Source organism: Salminus brasiliensis, chromosome 25, assembly GCF_030463535.1.
Source record: "Salminus brasiliensis chromosome 25, fSalBra1.hap2, whole genome shotgun sequence".
In the NCBI taxonomy this organism is placed as follows: domain Eukaryota; kingdom Metazoa; phylum Chordata; class Actinopteri; order Characiformes; family Bryconidae; genus Salminus; species Salminus brasiliensis.
Genome location: NC_132902.1, coordinates 23952494 through 23974353, shown reverse-complemented (window position 1 = coordinate 23974353; position 21860 = coordinate 23952494). Strand labels below are relative to the sequence as shown.

At 43.9% G+C, this 21860-nt stretch overlaps 1 protein-coding gene across 6 annotated transcripts in view; it reads left to right on the top strand.

Moving 5' to 3' along the window:
• rnf111 (ring finger protein 111) overlaps positions 1-21860 on the top strand; it is a 58823-nt gene that overhangs the window by 21798 nt on the left and 15165 nt on the right. For 5 of the 6 annotated variants that reach the window (XM_072671412.1, XM_072671417.1, XM_072671413.1 and 2 more), the window contains exons 3-6: positions 113-233; positions 15762-15910; positions 19904-20125; positions 20540-20889. In XM_072671412.1, the coding sequence (XP_072527513.1) occupies positions 113-233; positions 15762-15910; positions 19904-20125; positions 20540-20889 (842 nt within the window). The remainder of the gene's footprint in view (positions 1-112; positions 234-15761; positions 15911-19903; positions 20126-20539; positions 20890-21860) is intronic. The other variant, XM_072671415.1, reaches the window with a different exon arrangement.

Below are 21860 nucleotides of genomic sequence, written 5' to 3'. Positions count from 1 at the left end.
CCAGTAATGCAGGCTCAGGCTAATGTCGCAAAAACGATTAACGAGCAGTACATTGTCGAGCCGTAATGTGAATTAATGGATTTTTCTCTTTTCCCTTGTGTGTTTTTTTTAGGTCCGCTAGACGAAGACGTTGTGGTGATCGAAGCTACTCCCGCACCTCCTGTACCAGCCAGTGAGGAAATCAACGTCACTTCAACGGACAGCGAGGTGGAGATTGTGGGAGATGCCTTCAGGTGAGCCCTAAAACTTTCTGTCCATGCTGACGACCTCTGGAATGACTTTGCAAGTTCGTTTTCTAATAAGGCAGTATTTCTTTACAGTCTAGTAGGAAGCGAACACACACTATTTTTAGCCCCAAGCTAACAGTCCCTGAAGCACCTGCGTGCCGATTTTTGATGAGGAATAAATTATGACCCACCTGGCCAGAAAGAAATACACACCAAACAAAGGGGTTTATTTATTAGCTGTGCTGAGGAGTAATTGTATGCAGTTTTCATATCCTATTGTTATCATATGATGTGTCGGTCTGTTTGCTTGGGGTTTAATGGTCCGTATTTACCTTTATCCTGTAAGTAAAGCACAGTTTTTCCACTCCATCATCCTGCAATCAGCTTTACCTGTTTTGCAACCTACAGTGATTTTTTTTTTTCCCTATGTGGATCAACTTGGCTCTGCGTATCTGGTAACGTTTGCACTACAATATGTACAGAAAAATAAACTGTAAGGAAAATGCATGGATAATAAAAAAAAACATTTTTATATTTCACTGAAGGAATCATAGTGGACCAGCATTTCATTCGAACCAGCGATCCTCTGGTAGTCCACTGGATCATTATTCGTAGCCGCTGACCTAACTTATCATTCAAATGGGCAAAAACCTTCACCTATGAGGCTCCTTGCGTGCAGGTGTTCCTGCATGAGGAACTGCTATGATCCAATGGTGAAACACCATTTGGGTGTTTGTATCCAAGGAAAATGGGTGAACCTTGGTCCTACCATTTTGCAAATACCATGACGTTTAAAATTGCGCAAGCCATCCACGGTTCAAATTGAATTGATCTTCTGTGTGAAAGCAAACCAGCGCTAATGAGCCCCTCCCCTAAACGAGGCCTGAATCAGTCCTGAAGCAATCATAGTGGACCAGCATTTGATTCGAACCAGCGATCCTCGGTTCATTTTGGTGTAGCGCCTTTGGTAGTCCACTGGATCATTATACGTAGCCGCTGACCTAACCCAATGGTGAAACGCCACTCTGGTGTTTGTATCCAAGGGAAGTGGGTGAACCCAACCCATTTTGCAAGACTGTGGCGTTCAAAATTGCGCAATCGATCCAGGGTTCGAATTGAATTGATCCTCTGTGTGAAAGCAAACCAGCGCTAATGAGCCCCTCCCCCAAATGAGGCCTGAATCAGTCCTGACTTGTGCGTAAGGGACACGCGTGAAAACGCTCCCCAAACCTGATAAATGTAAATAAGCTCTGTTCTGATTGGCTGCCCTGTATTGTGCATTGTTCAAAAAAAACATGCTGGGCTGAAACCCTTCTTATAACTTCAGTGTGAATGGGCGGGTATGACCTCTCAAAAACATACAAAATTGTTTCTGGTAGATTTCCATATACACAACACATAGACGGACGATGTAGCAGTGTTTTCAGACTTCTCTGAAGAGACTGTGCTTTTACTTCACCATGGGCTTAGGCTCCCGACCTCTGACTACGACTGATTTTTGGGAACAGCTCTGAAATGTTTAGATCCCCCCGGGCTTCAGAGTGGACGCCATCAGTGCCTATGTGAGATCGCACATCTGGGACTGGATGTAGCGCTGGCAGGCTCTGCTCTTCTGCAGGCATTCCCTAGCTTTCCCAGCTGTTGAGCTGAGCACTTCAAGGACGAGCCCCATGTCAGAGCTAATGCTGCAGCTCGTCTCTTCTTACTCCTCCCACCCCCTTTTCTTCCATCTTGCTTCCTCCTCGGCTTTTGGTGTGAAAAATCAAATGAGGCCTTCGCAACTCATAGAAATGACCCTGAGGTCGTTGGGACTCTACCACAGCTGCTGGAGAAGGAAAGGAAATTTGTAGCCATTGTATTGCTGTGCAATGGCTATGTTCAGCTTCCGCATTTTGCCCATTTATGGCAGTGAACCCACATTCACACTAGTGAATAGGGCAGTGGACTCTTACACCCGGAGCATTGGGCAACGGCCTCAGTGCCTGGGGAGCCATGGGGGTCTGAGTGCCTTGCTCAAGGGCATCTCAGCTTTGAATACCAGTGTTCTGTCAATCCCCACTCCCCCATCCTGCCATATCCAGAGGATTGAACTGGCGGGTCAGAGCCTGCTTCTTTACCCTTTAGGCCATAGCTGCCCTAAAAAATGGGGGGTAAATGGCCTCTGGTTTAGAAAATAGGAATTCTCCTATTTTGAGATGTACAGCATTTACTAGATGCTCATTTATCAACATAGCTAGTATTCCGACTTAATATTCCACAGGCTTGCTTAAACCACAGTGGGATGGGCAGTGCTGGTGCTGTATTGTGATAAATGACGTTAATCGCATTATGTCTTATGTGGGTTTATCATGGGTTAACCTCAAGATATTGTATAATAAGCTCTTGCATGTTTATAGTGGTAGTAACTTCAGGCTCCTGCAGATGGAGCTGCATGAGGATGATGGGGCTAAAAAAAAAATACCTGTGGGGTGCGTGACGGGACACATAGATTAAAAAGAGGAGGTACAGTGCACTGAGGGTCTCGTTGGATGTGTGGAAAATGGGGCGCAAAGCAGATACAGTTAATCATGGGGAATAAAGGAGTGATTTTCAGCATTTGGGCGTGGCCAAAGACCATAGTGTGAAGGAAGGAGCTGAATCTGCAGGTGTATGGAAGCTTACGGTCATACAGGTCTACCAGCAGTGGCAGAAATCCCAGTCTACAGGACATTCTCCTCAGAATTGTGGCCGAATGAGGAGAATTTCCTGTAGACTGGGATTTTTGCCACTGCTGGTAGACCTGTATGACCGTATGCTTTCATACATCTGCAGATTCAGCTCCTTCCTTCACACCATGGTCCTTTGCCACACCACTCCTTATGCTTTGGGACCCATTTTCCACACCCGGTGTCCTGTCTCGTGCCCCGCAGGTATTTATAGCCCAAGTATCCCCGTGCAGCGCCATCTGCAGGAGCCTGAAGTTACTACCACCTGAAACATGCAAGATGACTAATTCTATTGTCCGTGGAGCTTAAGCATTATACTACGCATTGCGCATTTTGCCTTGTTCATCCTTTATCCAAATTGAGGTGTTTTTTGATGCTTTTAACTTGCAATTTGCTAGGCTTAATCCTCATTTTGTGGTGCCTTATCAGTGCGGTTCCCCCACCCCTTTCCTCCTTTTTTTTTTGGAGACTGTGCCCCAGTCCTCGGTTCATAATTGTTATTGAAGTCCCTGCCTGTGCAAAGCTGAGAGTCATTTCCAACAGCTTGATTCCATTATCCCGCTCGCTGCTGCCAGAAATAGCGTGGGCCGCCTGTTCGCTCCTGCCAGCAAAGTCACTTTGTCAAACCCTAGATGAACACAGCTCCATCGTCGCCTGAACCTCGCACCAACACCCCTGGACCCCTTTTATTTTCCCTTGTGACTGTGGATCGTGTTGGAGCAAAACACCACATTGGCTACAGTCGCATTACTAGCCTCATTAATTAATTCAGATTTTTTGATGGTTCATATTCATGAACGTAAACAACCTGTATCCGTCTGTAATGGATGGGGTATTGTATGGGATATTTGTTAGATAACTTACTGTACTAAAATGGGGGGAAGACACATAAAAATCTGATCTGACTGTTTACATTAGTTTCACATGTATGTGATCCATCTCTAAAAAAAAAATGTGATGTCTCATTAAGGCAGAAAAAATGTAGATTTGAGTCACTTCAGCCTGCTGATGTGAATGTAGTCTTGTTTTTTTTTTATTACTACATAAATGCATACATGTGATATCCCTTGGAATATATCTAAAATGTGGCATGATCAAACCTAAATTATTTATAGTGTTTTGTGGTCTAGGACTGTGCGACTATGGCAAATATGGCAAAAAATATCCTAATACTGTTGAAGTATTAGGAGATTTAGTCTTGTATAGCTCCAGTAGTACCATGTTAAACAAATACTATTGAAAACTCAGAAGGCTAATATTGCAAGAACCATTAAGAAGCGTTATGTTGTGCAGGAAAAAGTAAGGACACCTTGCGTCCTCATAGCTGGATTTTCCCTCAGCTACACATTTCTGTCAACTTGGAATGAGTATGTCCTACTCCTCCATGCAGAAGTCTTTCAGCTGTGTGATGTTTCAGGGGTTTCTGATACTAATGCATTAATAAATGTGGGGGTGTCCTAACTTTTTTCCTTACAGGACAGTTTTTTTACATTTTTATTTATTACATTTAACAATTATTTTAAGACATTTTAGGACCATTCTAATGGTTGTTATTTTACATCCATCTCCCAGTATTGCCCAAATGAAGATCAGCTGTCCAGATGTTTAAATATTTTAGAGAGAGGTTTTCATGGGATGTCCTCATTTTCTCCCATGATTGCATTAATGTGGTCCTGATTTTCTGTTTGAGCCTTTGTTTACACAGTCTTGTTTATTCATATCATATCAGATTTCAAGTCAGATTTATTTGCATAGCTTTTTACAGCTGTTGTCATCACAAAGCAGCTTTACATTATTAGTAATTAATAAAAGACAGAGACAAAGAGAAGAAATAATGTAAGACATGAAGGATCAAAGACCCCCAGTGAGCAAGATCATATTTTATATCTCACAAATCAAACCTGTAGTTGATGTCCATGTTTATAAGCTGCAGGATGATCTGGATTCTTACTGGATTCGTACAGGACTGCTTGGACATGTTTGGCAAGCGCAGCCATGCTGAGGTTGGTGTATATGCATTTAGTATAGTAGAGGTGTTGTAGATCATAATAGTGGCCTGAAGAACAGAGGGCCACTCTTTAAAATGGTGCTTTTGAATGCGTTCTTTTACTAATATTATATTATAACAGAATAAGGAGCGTTGGTGTTTTATGGGCAGTTGATGTTTGGCGAATATTACTATGCTGATATTCATTGGACTGTCCCAAACGCACACATTTACTGGCCTCAACCGTGTTGAGTTTGCAGCTTTTAGCTGCCCAGTTTACGTCAGCAGGGTTTGCATGCCTTTACTATAAGACCAACAAAGTGACACAAAGTGTTAAGTACCAAAAATGCCTTTAACTGAACCCACCCAGATCCTGCACTGGACCCAGTTTTAACACCTAGCAACAGCGATGAAGCCTTTTGGCTTGTTTACTGTCGTCCCCTCCCCTTCTTTTCACATATTCTCATTCTCTCTCTCTCTCTCTCTCTCTCTCTCTCTCTCTCTCTCTCTCTGTGTGTGTGTGGCTCTCTTTCTCTGGCTCTCTCGCTCTCGCTCTCTCTCTCTGGCTCTGCATCAGCAACATCGACTATGTATCTCTCCTGTTTTCGTAAAGGTCAGGAAACCTATTATTCTTGATCACATGGTGGGCAGCAGCGTTACTGTGCTGGTGCAGTCCCATGTGATTCCAGGTTTTTTCCCCTTTATGGGGGATGGGTGTGTGTGTGTGGGTGTGTGTGTGTGTGTGGGTGTGTGTGTGTGGGTGTGTGTGTGTGGGTGTGTGTGTGTGGGTGTGTGTGTGGTTTTTTTACATTTTCAGGACTCAAATGTCATCACACTTTAGAAGAAAACAGGGGAAACAAAATGCTCTTGACTTTGTGAATAATTTGTGAACTAGTCCTGATATTAGAGCTCAGGAAATTCTAGTCACGTCTAGATATTTGCATATACATGATTACATATAGTTACTTATAACTCTGTTAAACCTGCTTAAAACTGTATCTCAGTAGAATAATTTCTTACATTATTCTAATGTTATACATTATTCTAATGTATAACATTAGAATAATTTATCTTAAATAAACCTACTCGGTGGTCAGTGAGTGTCTACCTGTAATTAACTCTATATAACATTGGAATAAACAGTCAGTGGTCAGTGAGAGTGTCTACCTGTAATTAACTCTATATAACATTAGAATAAACCCACATAACCATAAAGGTTGTGGTCAGTGAGTGTCTAACTGTAATTAACTCTATATAACATTGGAAAAACACAAGTAAACAGTCAGTGGTCAGTGAGGGTGTCTACCTGTAATTAACTCTATATAACATGAGAACAAACCCACATAACCATAAAGGTTGTGGTCAGTGAGTGTCTACCTGTAACTCTATATAACATTAGAATAAACCCACATAAGCATAAAGGTTGTGGTCAGTGAGTGTCTACCTGTAATTAACTCTATATAACATTAGAATAAACCCACATAACCATAAAGTCAGTGGTCAGTGACAGTGTCTACCTGTAATTAACTCTATATAACGTGAGAACAAACCCAAATAAACACGGTCGCTGGTCAGAATGTGCTGTTGGTTAATAGAGTTATATATAATATATGTTGGTCAGAAGGACGCAGGTTTGGGTACTGATGTGTCCGGTCCCACCAGCAGCCCACCAGCATTACTTTAATAAAGGACTGATTAGATAAACTAGCCGTTGTCTATATCTGTACGTACTTTATTAATTGGACTACAACAGGATACAGTATTATACATATTTATGCATGGTACTACATCTGTGTAATATAATACTACACTTATTATAGAATTAGCGTCTATATATAGACCTGTATACTGCCGTGTAGGGGCTAACATTGAGTAAAAAGCGTGTGTGTGTTCGTGCTGGCGGAGGACAGGAGCACTGGGGTCAGGTCTTGGGTTTGAATGCTGATGGGCCTGGTCTGGTCTCTGAGGGTGAAGAATGTAGGAGAGCAGTTCGAGGCAGGGGGAGGGGAGGCTGGGGGGGAGGCTGGAGGGTTAATGGCTGCGAGTCTTTGCAGCTCAGGAAAACGGATGACCTGTGACCAAGGTCAGATAAAAAAATGGGTCTTGTGTGTGAGTGCCTCTGCATGCATGCGACTGTGTGTGTGTGTGTGTGTGTGTGTGTGTGTGTGTGTGTGTGTGTGTGTACGCAGAATGGAAGAAGAGCTACTAGGTGGCTTGTCGTGTGTGTGTGTGTGTGTGTGTGTGTGTGTGTGTGTGTGATAGATTAACTGCTATGCATGAGCACCATGCTCTTAGCTAAAATGGTCCTATGAAGTGCAGACTTGTGTACCTATAGTAGAACCCATATAAGGTTCTTACCCATATAAGGGTTTTTATCACTGCGTCCTGCTTCCTAAACCGGGCAAATAACAATGTAAGCATCCGGACCGTTTTTAGAACCTAGTATGTTTATTAATCAAGATCATAATGTAATTAACTGCAATATTGATAAATATCATCATATTGTCCAGTCCTACTGTAGTATACAAATGGGAGTCTGACCAAATCACACACGATCCAGATTCATCCATATAGATATAATGCACAGACATTGACAAAAGTATTGGGACACCTGCTTGTTCATGTTTTCTTCTGAAATTAAGGCTATTAAAAAGAGCTGATCCTGCTTTTGTTGGAGTAACTCTGCTGTCTCTACTGTCCAGGCAAGAAAGCTTTCTACTAGATTTTGGAGGAGCATTGCTGTGAGGATTTGATTGCATTCAGAAACAAGAGCTACTCCGAAAAGTACTGGATTGAGCTCCACCATCCATCATTCCAGGGAGCACCGTTCTTCCACTGCTCCACAGCTCAATGCTGGGGGGCTTTACACCCCTCTAGCCCACGCCTGGCATTAGCTGACATGGTGCCAATAGGTTTTCCTATTAGCTTGTCATTGCCTAATGTTTGCTCTGGAGAAAATCAGAGACCGTTTTTTGTGCTTTTGTGATGGCTCAGCACAATCCAGTTCTCACAGCAATGTTCCACCATCTTGTGTTAAGACTTTCCAGAGAGTAGAGGCTCTTACTGCAGCGGCGTATAAGCAGAGCAGAGGGTATTACTCCTCCGTAATACCTCCTAATTCAGAAGAAACGATGGTGAGTGACCAGCTATGGTAGGTCTATTAATATTATTGGGACCTATCAGAGCTAAGGGATTTGTCCTGGATCAGCTCATGTGCAGTCCTGCAGGCAGAATCCCAGTCAGCTTCTCCACCCAAGCTGGAGCCAAGGCCTCTCTGTGGGGGGTGCAGATGCCAAGCTGTTTTTAGAAATGCCAGGCCGGCGGTCCCCCAGCGCTTTGGCTCATCTTCTTGCCCCCCCACGTGATTCCCTATAGCGGAACCCCACAACCACCCATACGGGCCTTCTGCATCGGCCAGTGTGCATCAAACATATTGAGGGGTGGTGATATTCGGGTAGGTATTTGCCAACAGGCGTGGACGGTGGACAAAAGTTTGCACCCCCCACATTTATTACTACTGGAATTAGTCTGGTCTTGATGGTTCAAGTGAGGGGTGAGGAAGATCACCATGGCCAGATCCAGAGAGCTCTCTGAGGCCTTTAGAAAGAAGGCTGGACATGCAGAGGAGTCTGGATAGGGGTTTAAGAAGATCTCAGAACGGTTCCACTGACCACTAAATCATCTACAAGTGGACCAGCTGACCAGCATGGGCAGGTCAGACGGTCCTAGCAAGTTCAGCCCAGCTTTTACTAACGTTGTTAATATTACCAGTATTAATATTCACCTAAATAAAAGGCTGTAGCTCCGGCTTAGTCAGTGTCCATCATGGGAATACTTGCAGTGATATAGTCTTGACTTGAGATCTCTCTATTCTGATTGGATAAAACAATGGTGTTTTTTCTTGAATATTATTTATATGCAATATTATATTAAATATGAAATCATAACCCCCTACATATCGTACATATGGTATCACCAGGGTCTTGCTAATACACAGCTCTATTGTTTTGCGTATTTCCCTCTTTAGGTCTTGTTCCAGTGCTTGCTCAACACACAGCACTGCAGGTTCGCTCGGACTCCCTTGATCTCCATCTCTCCGGCTCTGCTCTGCGGATGGAGCTGAGCACGGTGGTGTTTATGTACTCTGTGCTGAGCTGGTCAGCTTGTTTAGCACTGTTTATTTCAGTGTGCAGGATTGTGGCATGTCTTTCCTAAACAGGCTGAGAAGGCCACCAGTGTGAGGCTCTCCGATGTGAACTGTCCCCTTGTTTAACATTTAGAAAGTGAAACAGCTGGGTTCACTCCACGCCCTTCTCTCAGTTTCTCACCATTTCTCACTTATTATTATCTTATCTTTCTCTCTGTCTCTGTGTCTACGTCTGCAGTATGTTCCACAGCGGCTGTGTTTACTCGCTGATATCGCGGTCAGGGAAGACGAAGGGTCAGTGAAGATGAATTATGTGAATGTTATGTCTCTTCATTTGAGGCACTATGCTTCAAATTTCTGGAGGAGAAACAGGAGAATGTTTGAAGGGTAAAACTCCAGCACATCTCAAGATGCTGAGAATCGTTTTGGATTTGACCTTGGAGGTCAGCAGCAGCAGCAGCAGCCGCCATGAAGACCGAGGGTGAGGTTACAGTGGCAGAAAAGCTGGTAACAGATGTTGGATTACCCTCAATGGGACCACCTACCTATCTGTCTGAATGGCCATGCTTGGTTGGGATAGCACTAGCGAGACGCGCTAGTCGTGGCATGGACTGTATTAGGGTGATGATAGAAGGTGGTCATTATAAAGGTTAGCTGATCCACAGTGGAGCGCTGAATGCTCTGTACCGCTCGCCGGAGTCGCCGCCGTTCCCCTCTGGCATCGATGACCCCGCTGTTATGCCGTTGGGAGGCTCTCAGTGTGCGAGACGTGGACGTTAGATGCTAAGGCCCTTCGCCCACCTTTACAGTCATATCAGGAGATTATGACCACCTCTGGTTTGGAGGGATTTCACAGAAGCTACCTGACGGGGTAAATAAGTGAGCTCCCCAGTCAGCTGTAGCGGAGTAGCAGAACCACAGTCATGGGCAAAGGCGATGTTGAAAAGGGCATGATGATAGGTTACCGGGCAAAGGGTGGTAGTATCTCGGAAACCGAGGTGCTTATTCTTGCTCTCTCTCCCTTGCTCTCTCGTTCTCTTGCTCTCTCTTGCTTTAGCTCTCACTTGCTCTCTTTTGCTCGCTCATTTGCTCTCTCTCTCGCACTCTCTCTCTCTCTCTCTCTCTCCTGCTCTCTCGCTCTCTCTCTCTCTTGCTCTCTCGCTCGCTTGCTCTCTCTCCCTCCTCTCCCTGTTGTAGCGTATTCTCAGAAGAATCGTTTCTGGGAAGTCTGTCTGATCTGGGGAGAAGGAGGCAGAGAGAGAGGAGGGAGGGGGTAAGGGGTGGAGGGAGGGGGTAGGGGTGGAGGGAGTGCCCTGGCTTGCTGTAGCCTGCTAAGAGAGATGGCCATTTTGATAGTTGCCCAGGTGGGGGAGGGGTGGTGGGCCGAGAGGGTGGGAGTTAAGGGTCAGCAGGACGAGCGGTGTTGGTCTTCCGCTCAGAGCTCTTTTGTATCACTGTTTAGAGCAGACCGGCGAGAGAGGCCGGCGGGAGAGGCCGCAGCGCTGGGAGTGTTGAAGGAGTGAATCAGACGTCCCTAAAGGAAGCGGTCGAGTGTTTTCATGCTTTTCTGCTTCTGTAGCGTCGTTTACACTCTTACACTCTTCACTGTGGTCGAAGAGAGTAAGCGCTAGAGCAGGGAAATGACAGGGTGTCTTTAGTCCGTGGCTTTATTTGCCGTGTCCTGTCTGTATCCTGATGCTGCCAGATTTTGCAGTTGCGCCTACAGGTTACATCACCTAACGGATTCTGATTTTATACAGATATTATTCTTTACTTTTTTAACTTTTAATAACACTTTAATAACTTTTAATAACTTTAATAACTTTTAATAATAACACTTATTATTTAAACACCAAATTCTTACTGTTATAACACAACAGTACTCTTAATATTTAAGACTTAAAGCAGCATTGTGATTATTTTTTGCCTCTGGGCTCCCCCTAGAGTCAGGAAGTGTAATTTTTGCCTTGGGCCATCCCTAAAGGACATGCTTTACACATGCATTTCTGGACAAGCTGAGAGATTCAGAAGCAGTATCTGAAAGTAAAGAAGCAGAGTTGCACAGCAGTTCTGATGAGCGTTCGCCAGCTGTGTGTGTGTGTGTGTGTGTGTGTGTGTGTGTGTGTGTGTGTGTGTATATCCGATATCTGCCGATATAACAACTTTCAGTTAGCGTCTCGTCCAATCATCTTCAGGGCAGGATGGACGCCATTCTTCTTCTTCTTATCTCAACTTTTCCTAAAATTTGATGTAATAAAACAGCAGCATATCATAATGGTTACAGTATTGCAATTAATTTGCAAATTATAAAGTCCTCTCTGTATCGAGATGCAACACCCCACCCCACGCCCCATAAAAAGATAATACACTGGGCCTCATAACTGGGCCAAAATACTCAAATAATGCATTTTTAGGGCCTCCTGTCAATCACGGACCCTTAGAATCACCCGAACGGCCCTCTCAACCCCAGGTTGTTACAATAGCCCACAGCCCAAGCCTTGCCCTTAAATCCAGACTCTTTGCAAGTCATCACATGGAATTCGCCCAGGGTGTCATGCAAGCTAGAACCGCGACTGCTCAGCATGATACAAGCCAGTGCGAGCATGTGTTGGCCGATCTAACAGAACAGTCAGTTTGCGTCTCGTCCAGTCACGTTCAGCTGTCCAGTGATGGTGTATTAGTGGCAGGCCAAGAAGACCCTGTGTGATGGGCATGTTCAGGTTTTCCCTCAAACATCTCATCCAGCCTCAACACAGATAGATTTAGCTCTGTTGATATTCCTTTGTTGTCATTCTGCAGTACAGCGGAATTAACTGGTCCCAACAGTGTTCACGCACAGACAGCAACCCACCATATTTTCCATGAAACAGTGGAGGTGGCCATCTTTGTTTACTTTGTGTTAGGACGTCTGCTGCACCAGCGGTTGTTGGGTGAGCACAGCTAGCCACTTGGTTATATGGTCCTTTATGATGAGCATCCACAGCAGTAGTCTTCCTCAGACTGCGTTCACTTTTAATACGATACGACCAAGCTAACAGTGCAGAAAACCGATTAACTGTGAAATATAGAGTGTGCTGTTCAGATCCACCGTCTCTTCTTAAAGGGTCATTTGAGCGGCCCTTGCGGCGTCAACAACAAAAATGTGGTGGTTGTGCTGGTATATGAGTGTGTCCTAGTGCCCTGGTGCCCAAGTGTGTATAGGTGTGTCCAGGGGCATATGGATGCCCTGGTGATTGAGTGTACTGGTGCCCTGGTGTGTAAGTGTGCATATGGGTGCCCAAGGGTGCCCTGGTGAATGAGTCTGTACTGGTGCCCTGGTGTGTAAGTGTGCATATGGGTGCCCAAGGGTGCCCTGGTGAATGAGTTTGTACTGGTGCCCTGGTGTGTAAGTGTGCATATGGGTGCCCTGGTGCATATGGGTGCCCAAGTGTGCCCTGGTGCATATGGGTGCCCAAGTGTGCCCTGGTGCATATGGGTGCCCAAGTGTGCCCTGGTGCATATGGGTGCCCAAGTGTGCCCTGGTGCATATGGGTGCCCAAGTGTGCCCTGGTGCATATGGGTGCCCTGGTGCATATGGGTGCCCTGGTGTGTAAGTGTGCATATGGGTGCCCAAGGGTGCCCTGGTGAATGAGTCTGTACTGGTGTCCTGTTGTGTAAGTGTGCAAATGGGTGCCCTGGTGCATATGGGTGCCCTGGTGAATGAGTTTGTACTGGTGTCCTGTTGTGTAAGTGTGCAAATGGGTGCCCTGGTGCATATGGGTGCCCTGGTGAATGAGTCTGTACTGGTGTCCGGTTGTGTAAGTGTGCATATGGGTGCCCTGGTGCATTAGTGTGTCCTGGTTTCCTTGAATGCTACTTTTCCACCTTATGTTTTACCACCGCTCAGCCACCCTGGAAGCTCCCCCAGTGCCTGTGTTTACAGTTTTCCACTGTCACCGAGGCCTCAGAAGGCCATAGTGGTAAACAGGTATTTACAAAATAATCCCAGGCCTACTTGTGGGTAATTAGAAGCTCCTCCCAGGAGGTGGTGTCTCTCCCTGGGATCTTAGCAACGCTGTTGTGGGAAAGGACGGCACGGGCCAATTAGAGAGCAGCACTGCAGTCTTAGGTCTTCCCATCAGGTCGCTATAATATTGGGCAGGAAGTGTGTGTGTGTGTGTGTGTGTGTGTGTGTGTGTGTGTGTGTGTGACTCCATATTCCCTCTTAAATCTCTGTGGCATTGCTGTAGCATTTAACCCTGATAACACACAGCATTTGATGTGTGAGGAGCTATTATTCTGATTATGTCTGATGTTTTATGCTCCATTTAAGCAAAACTAAATGAATCCGAAATGCAAATGACTGATGCTCCCAATAACCTCTGCGTTAAGTAGCCTTAAAAACCCCTCTCGCTTTTCTCCATCTGCTTTTCTGTCCTTTTGTTTGTTGGTTTGAGTTTTGGCTTTGGGAGAGTTATAATCTCCAGGCCTTGTATTCGGTTATTTACTCTATACTGTGTTTACTGCTCTAGCATTAGGTCCTGTATGAGCTCTAGTGTTAGCGTTAGCTCTAGCACCAGTGTGTGGGCTGACTTAAGCGCTAACTAACTTCTAAGGATCTGCCTCCTTTACTCAAGCATCTCCTGATTTGACCAGAATCTAATTTACAGTTTCTAAAATACATAAAACGCAATCATCTCAGATTCAGTTTATTAGTGAGAAGTTTAAAAGCTGGTCAGAGGAATTACTGTGTTTGCTTGTTAGCATCAATGCCATCATTGAGTTTACAGCCCTGTACTCATCTGCCTAAAATGCTGGATTCAGTCTTGTTGTAAAATTAAAACTCATTTTTTAAATATTCATTTCTGTTCCTGAATCGTTTGAGCGCGGGTTTCCGCCTCAGTGTTGTTTTCTGCAGACTCTGTGCTGGTTACTGAATCGTGTGCACACCTCTGATCTCCGGAGAGTTCTCCGAGGCCCTGCGCACTTGTTGGTAATCATTTTGTTTTGATGTATTAATGATGCAATCTGTGGCTACGGGGGCTAGGCAGGAGAGTTGGGAGGCAGGGGGCTTCCTGGGTCTCCAGACGGGGAGCCTGCAGCCCCTAAAGCCCTTCCTGAGTTACACTTTACACTCTCTCTCATCACCACGCTCTGCTTTGTGGCAGCCTGGGCCGCTGGGCCATTCCTATGGATTTAGTCCCGCAGCAGGCCGGTGATATTCCCAGAGCATCCACAGAAATCTTTGGAATTAAGAGTTTTGGACTTTTGCCATGAAGCCTAGTTTTGGTTTTAATTGAATGGTTTAAATGTTCCTGAAAGTAGATGAAGAGGTGGGGGGTCTCTTTTGACCCCCAATCTAATTCACATTTCGTAATGCTGAGCAACATCTAGTAGTAGAATTGTAGTAGCAGAGTAGAGTTGTACATGTGTTTGAAGGAAAAAAAAAAAAATATATATATATATATATATATGTGTGTGTGTGTGTGTGTGTGTGTGTGTGTGTGTGTGTATTACAATATGTGTGTGTGTGTACATGTGTATACACATACATACATATATACATACATACATATATAAAAAATGTATATGTATATGTGTGTCTGTATATATGTATGTATGTATGTGTGTGTGTGTGTGTGTGTGTATATATACACACACACACACACACACACACACACACATACTGCCAATAGAATAGGACTCTCTGGAGCAGATAAACATGGCCCTATTGCCTACATGACCCTACCCTACATTTCTAATGCCAGGTGTGGACTAAAGGGGTATTATGCCCCCCATGCCAGCAAGCATTGAGGTGGTGGTCTTTCAACATCCTGAACCCAATAACTCACTTGTCACTGAATGCAATCAAATCCTCACAGCAATGCTCCTCCAAAATCTAGCAGACAGCAGAAACTTGTCACTTGAAACAGCAGGAGTGAATATAAGATAGAAAATTAGTAAAGTATTAAAACAAGACAAAATCTAATAATAGAAATACCAATGAAAATAAACAAATAAAGGATAAATAATGATAAATAATCAATAAGTGTTATTTTAAGTCTTATTTTTACAGGTTTTGGATTTATCAACTTGTGGCAGGTTTGTTTGCATTGTGCCAACTGTACCCAGCATTCAGTGCGCATGGTGTGCGTTCAGTTTCCCAGTTATTTAATAGAAATCCATGAAGACTGGATTTCTCCTACAGTCTGTATGGTCTGCTGTTTCTGTAGAGTTGTAAATAGAGTTTAGAGATCCTGTATGTACCGCTGTGCCTCTTCAGCTCCCCTGTCAGCTGGCTCTTATTTACGTTCTAGCTGTGATCGTTCCAGCAGCTGCTGAAGTAGAGCTGGTTTCAGTACTGTAGCTGAAAACGCTGTTCAGACTGGAATCGTCCTGCATTAAGTACATTTACTTCTCCAGCTCACTCCGAGGAGCACTAATTCATCTCCCTAACTGCTCCTGAATTGTACAATTGAGCTTTGATTTCATCGGTGCATTAGTGGCTTCGCGTTTTCTCTCGAAGCTCGTTCACCACCGGGTCTCATCGGTGATTATCTCCAGACTGATCTCTCTGTCTCAGGATGTGACGTAGTGATATGGTGCTCTGCTGTCTGCAGTCACACAGCTCCGTATGTGTTTGTATTTACATGTTTAGATGTTTAATTCTGGTGTGTGTGTGTGTGTGTGTGTGTGTGTGTGTGTGTTTCCGGCAGGCCACGGTCAGTGGGCAGGATGCACTGGGGGCCAAGCTGCTCTCAGAGTCGGGCTCAGGAGGGCCGAGTGCGCCATCGCCTGTCCACAGTCATCCAGCCTCTCAGGCAGAACGCCGGGGAGGTGGTGGACCTCACCGTGGACGAGGATGGTAAGGACGCTGGACCTTTTTTGCTGTTCTGTCATTTTCAGAATTCACCTTATTTCTGATCCCCTGGAAGCGCCACATGCACACATTTCATCACTGTTGGGCACCATTATGAACCACTGCTGACTTTGAAAAATAACAGAGAGAGAGAGATGTACAGACAGATGTACACTATGTCCAAATATTTGTGGACACCCCTTCTAATGAATGTATTCAGCTTGCACCAATAGCTGCCACAGATGTGCAAATACATGCACACACACTTGTCTAGTCCCTGTAGAGAAGTACTGCCAATAGAATAGGACTCTCTGGAGCAGATAAACATGAACCTACTGGCACCATGCTGCCTAATAGTGCCAGGCGTGGGCTAGAGGGGTATAAAGCCCCCCAGCATTGAGCTGTGGAGCAGTGGAAGAACTGTTCTCTGGAGTGATAAGATGAGTTGGGGATGATGAGGTAGGATGGTGATCATCCAGCATCCTAACCTCACTAACAAACGCTCTTGCAGCAGAATGCAACCAAATCCTCACAGTGGAGTGCAACCAAATCCTTCCCTAGACAGTAGAGACAGTTACTCTAAAAAAAAAAAAAAAAAAAAAGCAGGATCAAAATTGTTTTATTTATAATTATTTTGTTTAATTCCCTTGATTTCAGAAGAAGCAATGAATGAGCAGGTGTCCCAATACTTCTGTCAATTTAGTGTCCTTGTATTGATCCATTTTGAAGGATTTGGATGATACAAATCTGACTCTGAGGACGTCCTGTGGTATCTGGCACTCCGTTTAGTCCTGTAAGTCGTGAGGATGGGCCTTCACGAGCATTAATAAGCTTATTTATTTATTTATTTATTTTTTATTGCTGCATGCTTCAAAACGACAATTCCACTATTATCAATTTCCATTTATTTTTCTCCCATAACTGGATATACTAAATGCATTATTAATATTATCTATTGGATCACTGACTTATTGTGCAATATTATGTGAATTTCTGTATTTATTTTTAATATTGGGATATATATATATATATATATATATATAGAGAGAGAGAGAGAGATCTACAAAATGCCACATCTGATAATATATATATATTTATTTTAAAAGAAAAAAATATATATATATTGTGTGTGTGTATATATATATATATATATATATATATATATATATATATATATATCCCAATATTAAAAATAAATTCAGAAAATCAATCCTAGAAAGGACTGTCTTATCTTATCTTGTATATCAGAAGGTATTTTGTAGATGTGGAGATGTCTAGCCATCGTTATTTGGTCCTTGTCTCAGTTTCTTATGCTTGCCCGTTTGTCTAGCTTTCAACACCCCACCTTCAAGAACTGACTTGACTGCTCACTCGCTGTCTACTATACCCCAAACCCTGACCATCTGGTACCATTGGAACCAGATTAGCAACGTTATTCACATCTTTACGTCCTTCATCGCCACATTAAGGCCAGTTGATATGCTTATATAAACGAGGATATGAGCTAATATCAACTCCTTGTGTAATTTTCTAAATTTACCAGAAGGACAATTTAGAACTTTCCGTTTTTCCTGTCACTGTTAGATCAGAGACTTCTTCATCGCACAGGCCCATAGCGAGGCTCCCCGGGCACACGCGAGTTTAGCTTCAGTAGCCGACTGTTGGATCATCCAGTTCAACGCTGCGTGGGTCTGGGAAATATTAGACGTCACATCAAATCAACTCCGCTTTCGCCGTGAGCGCTTCCAACGTCTCTTCCTGAGCTATAGGCTGCACCTCGGAGTGTACGAGGGGGGAAAGCGGGAAGGAGAAAGTGAGGGGGAGGAGGAATGAGTCTGGAAAATTCAATTAGTGTTGTTCAGTCATGACCATTCATACACTCCAGGCCGCTTGCTTGCGCACAGGCACCATTAATAATGATTAATCTATATCTTTTAATCAAGCGCCGGGGTATAAATAGCCTCTGCAGCTGCAGTGTCAGTCGCAGGCGGGTGTGCGCTGCATCCAGAGCCTTTTTCTCTTTGATGTGCCGTGTGTATAATTGTGTGTATTCCTAATTTCATTTGCAGGCAGTGTAATGAAGTCTGTCTGTTATGCAAGCTGCCTCTGAGCTCACAGAGACACAATGAGCTCTGCTATTGAAACCAATTAAACTGCCACTCTGGATGAAGGTGGTTTTGTGTGTGTGTGTGTGTGTGTGTGTGTGTGTGTGTGTGTGTGTGTGTGTGTGTGTGTGTCTGTTATCCCCTAAATCTGCTACATATTTCTAAGGTTTATTAAAGAAAACTAATTTCCATCGCTTAGATTTGATTTCAGGTTGAGAGTGATTGTGTGTCTTTATTTATTTATTTATTTATTTATTTGGGTGGAGAGCGGGTGGCTGTGAGGGATGACGCCGAGAGCTCAGAGATATGGCTGCATTTGCATTTCTTTTGAGGGAGAGAGAAATTAATTTGTGAATATGAAAAGCAGATGGAATGCTCACTCTGGAATGTTAATGAGCAGCAATCCTCCTGGGCCGCCCGGTCACTGAAGCAAGTCTCGAACACCCACACACCCACTTGTTTTTATACACCGTCAGGGACACGGGACACATGTCCTATGCATTTCCTAACTGTATACATTTCATTTGATGTGTAAATGCAGTTGCTGCCTATTTCATAACATAAATAAAATAGTCATCCGCCTGTGCAAACTTTTGGGCACCTACGGAGGCAGAACTTGGGACCCCCCTGTCTTTTGCAGCTCCTTCAGTTTCTGAATGTGCTCCCACTCCTAATTGCAGGAGGTCTGTAGTTCGGAGATACTCGTGGATCATCTTCCTGCACAGCTTGTTTAGGAGCTGTCCATAATTTTTTTTTCATTTTTTTTTAAATTTAATTTCTCTCAATTTGGTGCTGCCAATTATCCCACCCGTTCATAGCTTCCCATAGCACTAGCAATGCTCCCGACACTAGGAGTAGAGAGGGTGAAGGGTCTTGCTCAAGGACCCAACAGCGGCAGCTTGTTGAGCCCAGGTATCGAACCCACAACCTTGTTGTTCTTCAGCTTGCAGTGTAACCAGCAACCTGATATTTTTGCTGAGAGGCGGGACTTTTTTTTTAAATTATTTATTTATTTATACATTTTTTACTGAGAGGCGGAACTTTTTTTTATTATTATTATTTTTTACTGAGAGGCGGGACTTTTTTTTATTATTATTATTATTTTTTACTGAGAGGCGGGACTTTTTTTATTATTTTATTTTTTTTTTTTACTGAGAGGCGGGACTTTTTTTATTATTATTATTTTTTATTTTTTACTGAGAGGCGGGACTTTTTTTTATTATTATTTTTTACTGAGAGGCGGGACTTTTTTATTATTTTTTATTTTTTACTGAGAGGTGGGACTTTTTTTATTTGATTTTATTTATTTATTTTTTTGCTGAGAAGCGGGACTCTTTTATTTATTTATTTTTTGCTGCAGGCAGGACTCTGTTTGCTGAGAGGCGGGGCGGGACTGTATCTGTAAACCGAGGCCGTGTTAAGCGTTACGAGAACACCTGTTTGTGTTAACTGGTGGGCAACCGGCCCCCCGTTTAAACCGTCTCTGGTGTTCGTACCAGGTTTGGAGAGTCAGAGAACATGCAAAGCTTTTTGTTATTACAGATAGAAGTAAGCTTGCATTCTGATTTGGTCAATATTCTATTGAAATATATATATAAAAAATACATCTTAATTCGGACTAGGGTGCCAAGACTTGTGCAGCAGCCTTACTGTAATGCTAACCTCATAAAGATTCTCCAGTTTAAAAATGAAACACAAATTGGTGAAAAGCCAGTGTTTTAGCTCTGTTTTCCTCTCTTGTCTTCCCACCAAATCAGGGCGTTTATCCTGAAAATGTAGAAAATTGGATGCACGCACAGCCTCACACTCAAATTAGAGATTTAAGCGCAGGCATCTGGCGAGGAGCACTCATTCTTATCTCCTGTGTCTGTTTCTGTTTTGGTATTTCTTGCAGATCTCTCAGTCGTGCCAACCACTTCTGACAGCATCCACTCTCAGCCTGCCAGCTCCTCCATCTCTTCCTCCTCCTCCCTCCATGCCTCTACCTCAGAGCAGCCCCAGGAGGCTCCGGGAACCTCTGGAAGCTGCGCTGCTGCGGCCCCTGACAGCACACTTGAGGCCCAGGTCCATGGTGGGGCTCCAGGGCTCAGCACCACCTCTGCCACTGCCACAGAGGGTGAGGACAGTGTGCCAGAACTGAATGCTGAGTTATTTACAGCCTAGTGGCTTCTTGGGCTCGGCAGAAATGCACCAGAGCGCATTAATTATTCAGGAAATCAGACCTGTTACAGTGAAAATTTATAAGTTTACAGTTTTTTCCCCTCCCTGAAACCTAGTCCTGCAGCCAAGACCTACCTGGGTTGTTGCACATTTGCCTTAAAAAATAGGATTAAAGGATTTAATGGAGGTTATAAGGATGCAAGGATGCTTCATTGTTTAGTCCTTACAGTGATTCTCTCATAGCGGCTTTTTAAGATTGCGGTTGTTTTTTGTTTCTTGATGAACGGACCAATAGAAATGCTTCGAAAGGATCTGTAAGGTTCTCAAATTAAATATATACCTATGTATGTTATCTTCTCTTTCGCCTCAGAAGACGGCAGGAGAGGTTCATCGAGTGAAAGCGGTGGTGTAGCGATGCCTCGGCTGCCGTCCTGCTGCCCGCAGCACTCGCCCTGCAGTGGACCCTCCTCAGGGCACCTCTCCCTGGGTCACTCCCACTCAGGGTGCATGCAAACTGGTCCGGCCCAGCAGCCCGGTCCGCAGCAGCCCGCTGCTCAGCACTCCCACAGCCATTCACACCACTTTCACCACCATCACCACCACACAGGTCCCACCCCCTCTTCTCTGGCCTTCCCTGAGCCCAGCTGTCCCCTGGAGCGGCCCACCGCTGTTCCCGCCCCTTGCGGAGCGGTCAGCAGCAGCAGCCAATACCATGACCAGGTACCAGGGCACCCTAGTTTCTTTTCCATTACGCTTCCTTATACTAATGTCTTTTAAACCTGGCGTCGGTTCTTTTAGATGTTTTTTGTTGAGTATCAGGATTAAAATAACACAGAAGAGCCTTAAAGCAGCATTATGCAGTATTGTGTTTTTGTTTTTGTTGTTGTTGTTCCTGGGCTCCCCCTTCAGGTAGAGTGTATTGCACTTTTACTCCACTGCTGTTAATGCAAAATCATGCTTTGAGAGCCCCCTCCTGGACAGCTGTATACATGCATTTCTGGACTAGCTGAAAGCTCCAGAAGCTTGATCTGAAGGCGTAGAAGCATGTGGGCTGAGGCGGTAGAGTAATACTTCAGGATTTTACACTAATATGATTACACTAAGATTATGCAGCGTTACACAGCAGTTCTCCAAATATCCCATAGTAGTGCAGTAGCAGCAGCGTCCCGGCCCGGAGTGGGAATGGCCGAGACGCCGCCCTCCCTGTGACAGTCAGTGGAGCATCAGCATGATCCTGAAGCTGCTGTTTTAAGGTGCAGCTGTTACATAATATTGCTTTAAGCAGCATTATAAACATTAACCAGACAGAAAACATGTTCTCAAGCAGATGCATACATTCGAAGTTATACATACATATATTTATAATCTTTCAACATTATCAATCCTAAAACTTGAAAAAAAATTAAGCAGCTGTTTGATGTTGATACCAGTATTAATATTGATTGTATTGATAAACAATATATTGTCCAGCGCAGTTTGAAATCAAGGTTTTGACAAGATAAAAAAAAAATCTGTAGTGTTTTTAATATATAATAATATAATGCTGTGCTATTAAAATATAATATTTTAATTACAATATCTGTGCTCAATGTCTTTATAAGCGAGAAAGCGGCATAAAGTTGCATGGAGTTGAAATGATTTCATTAAATGACTAAATGCTGCTTATCTGTGCAGTAAGTGTTTATCACTGA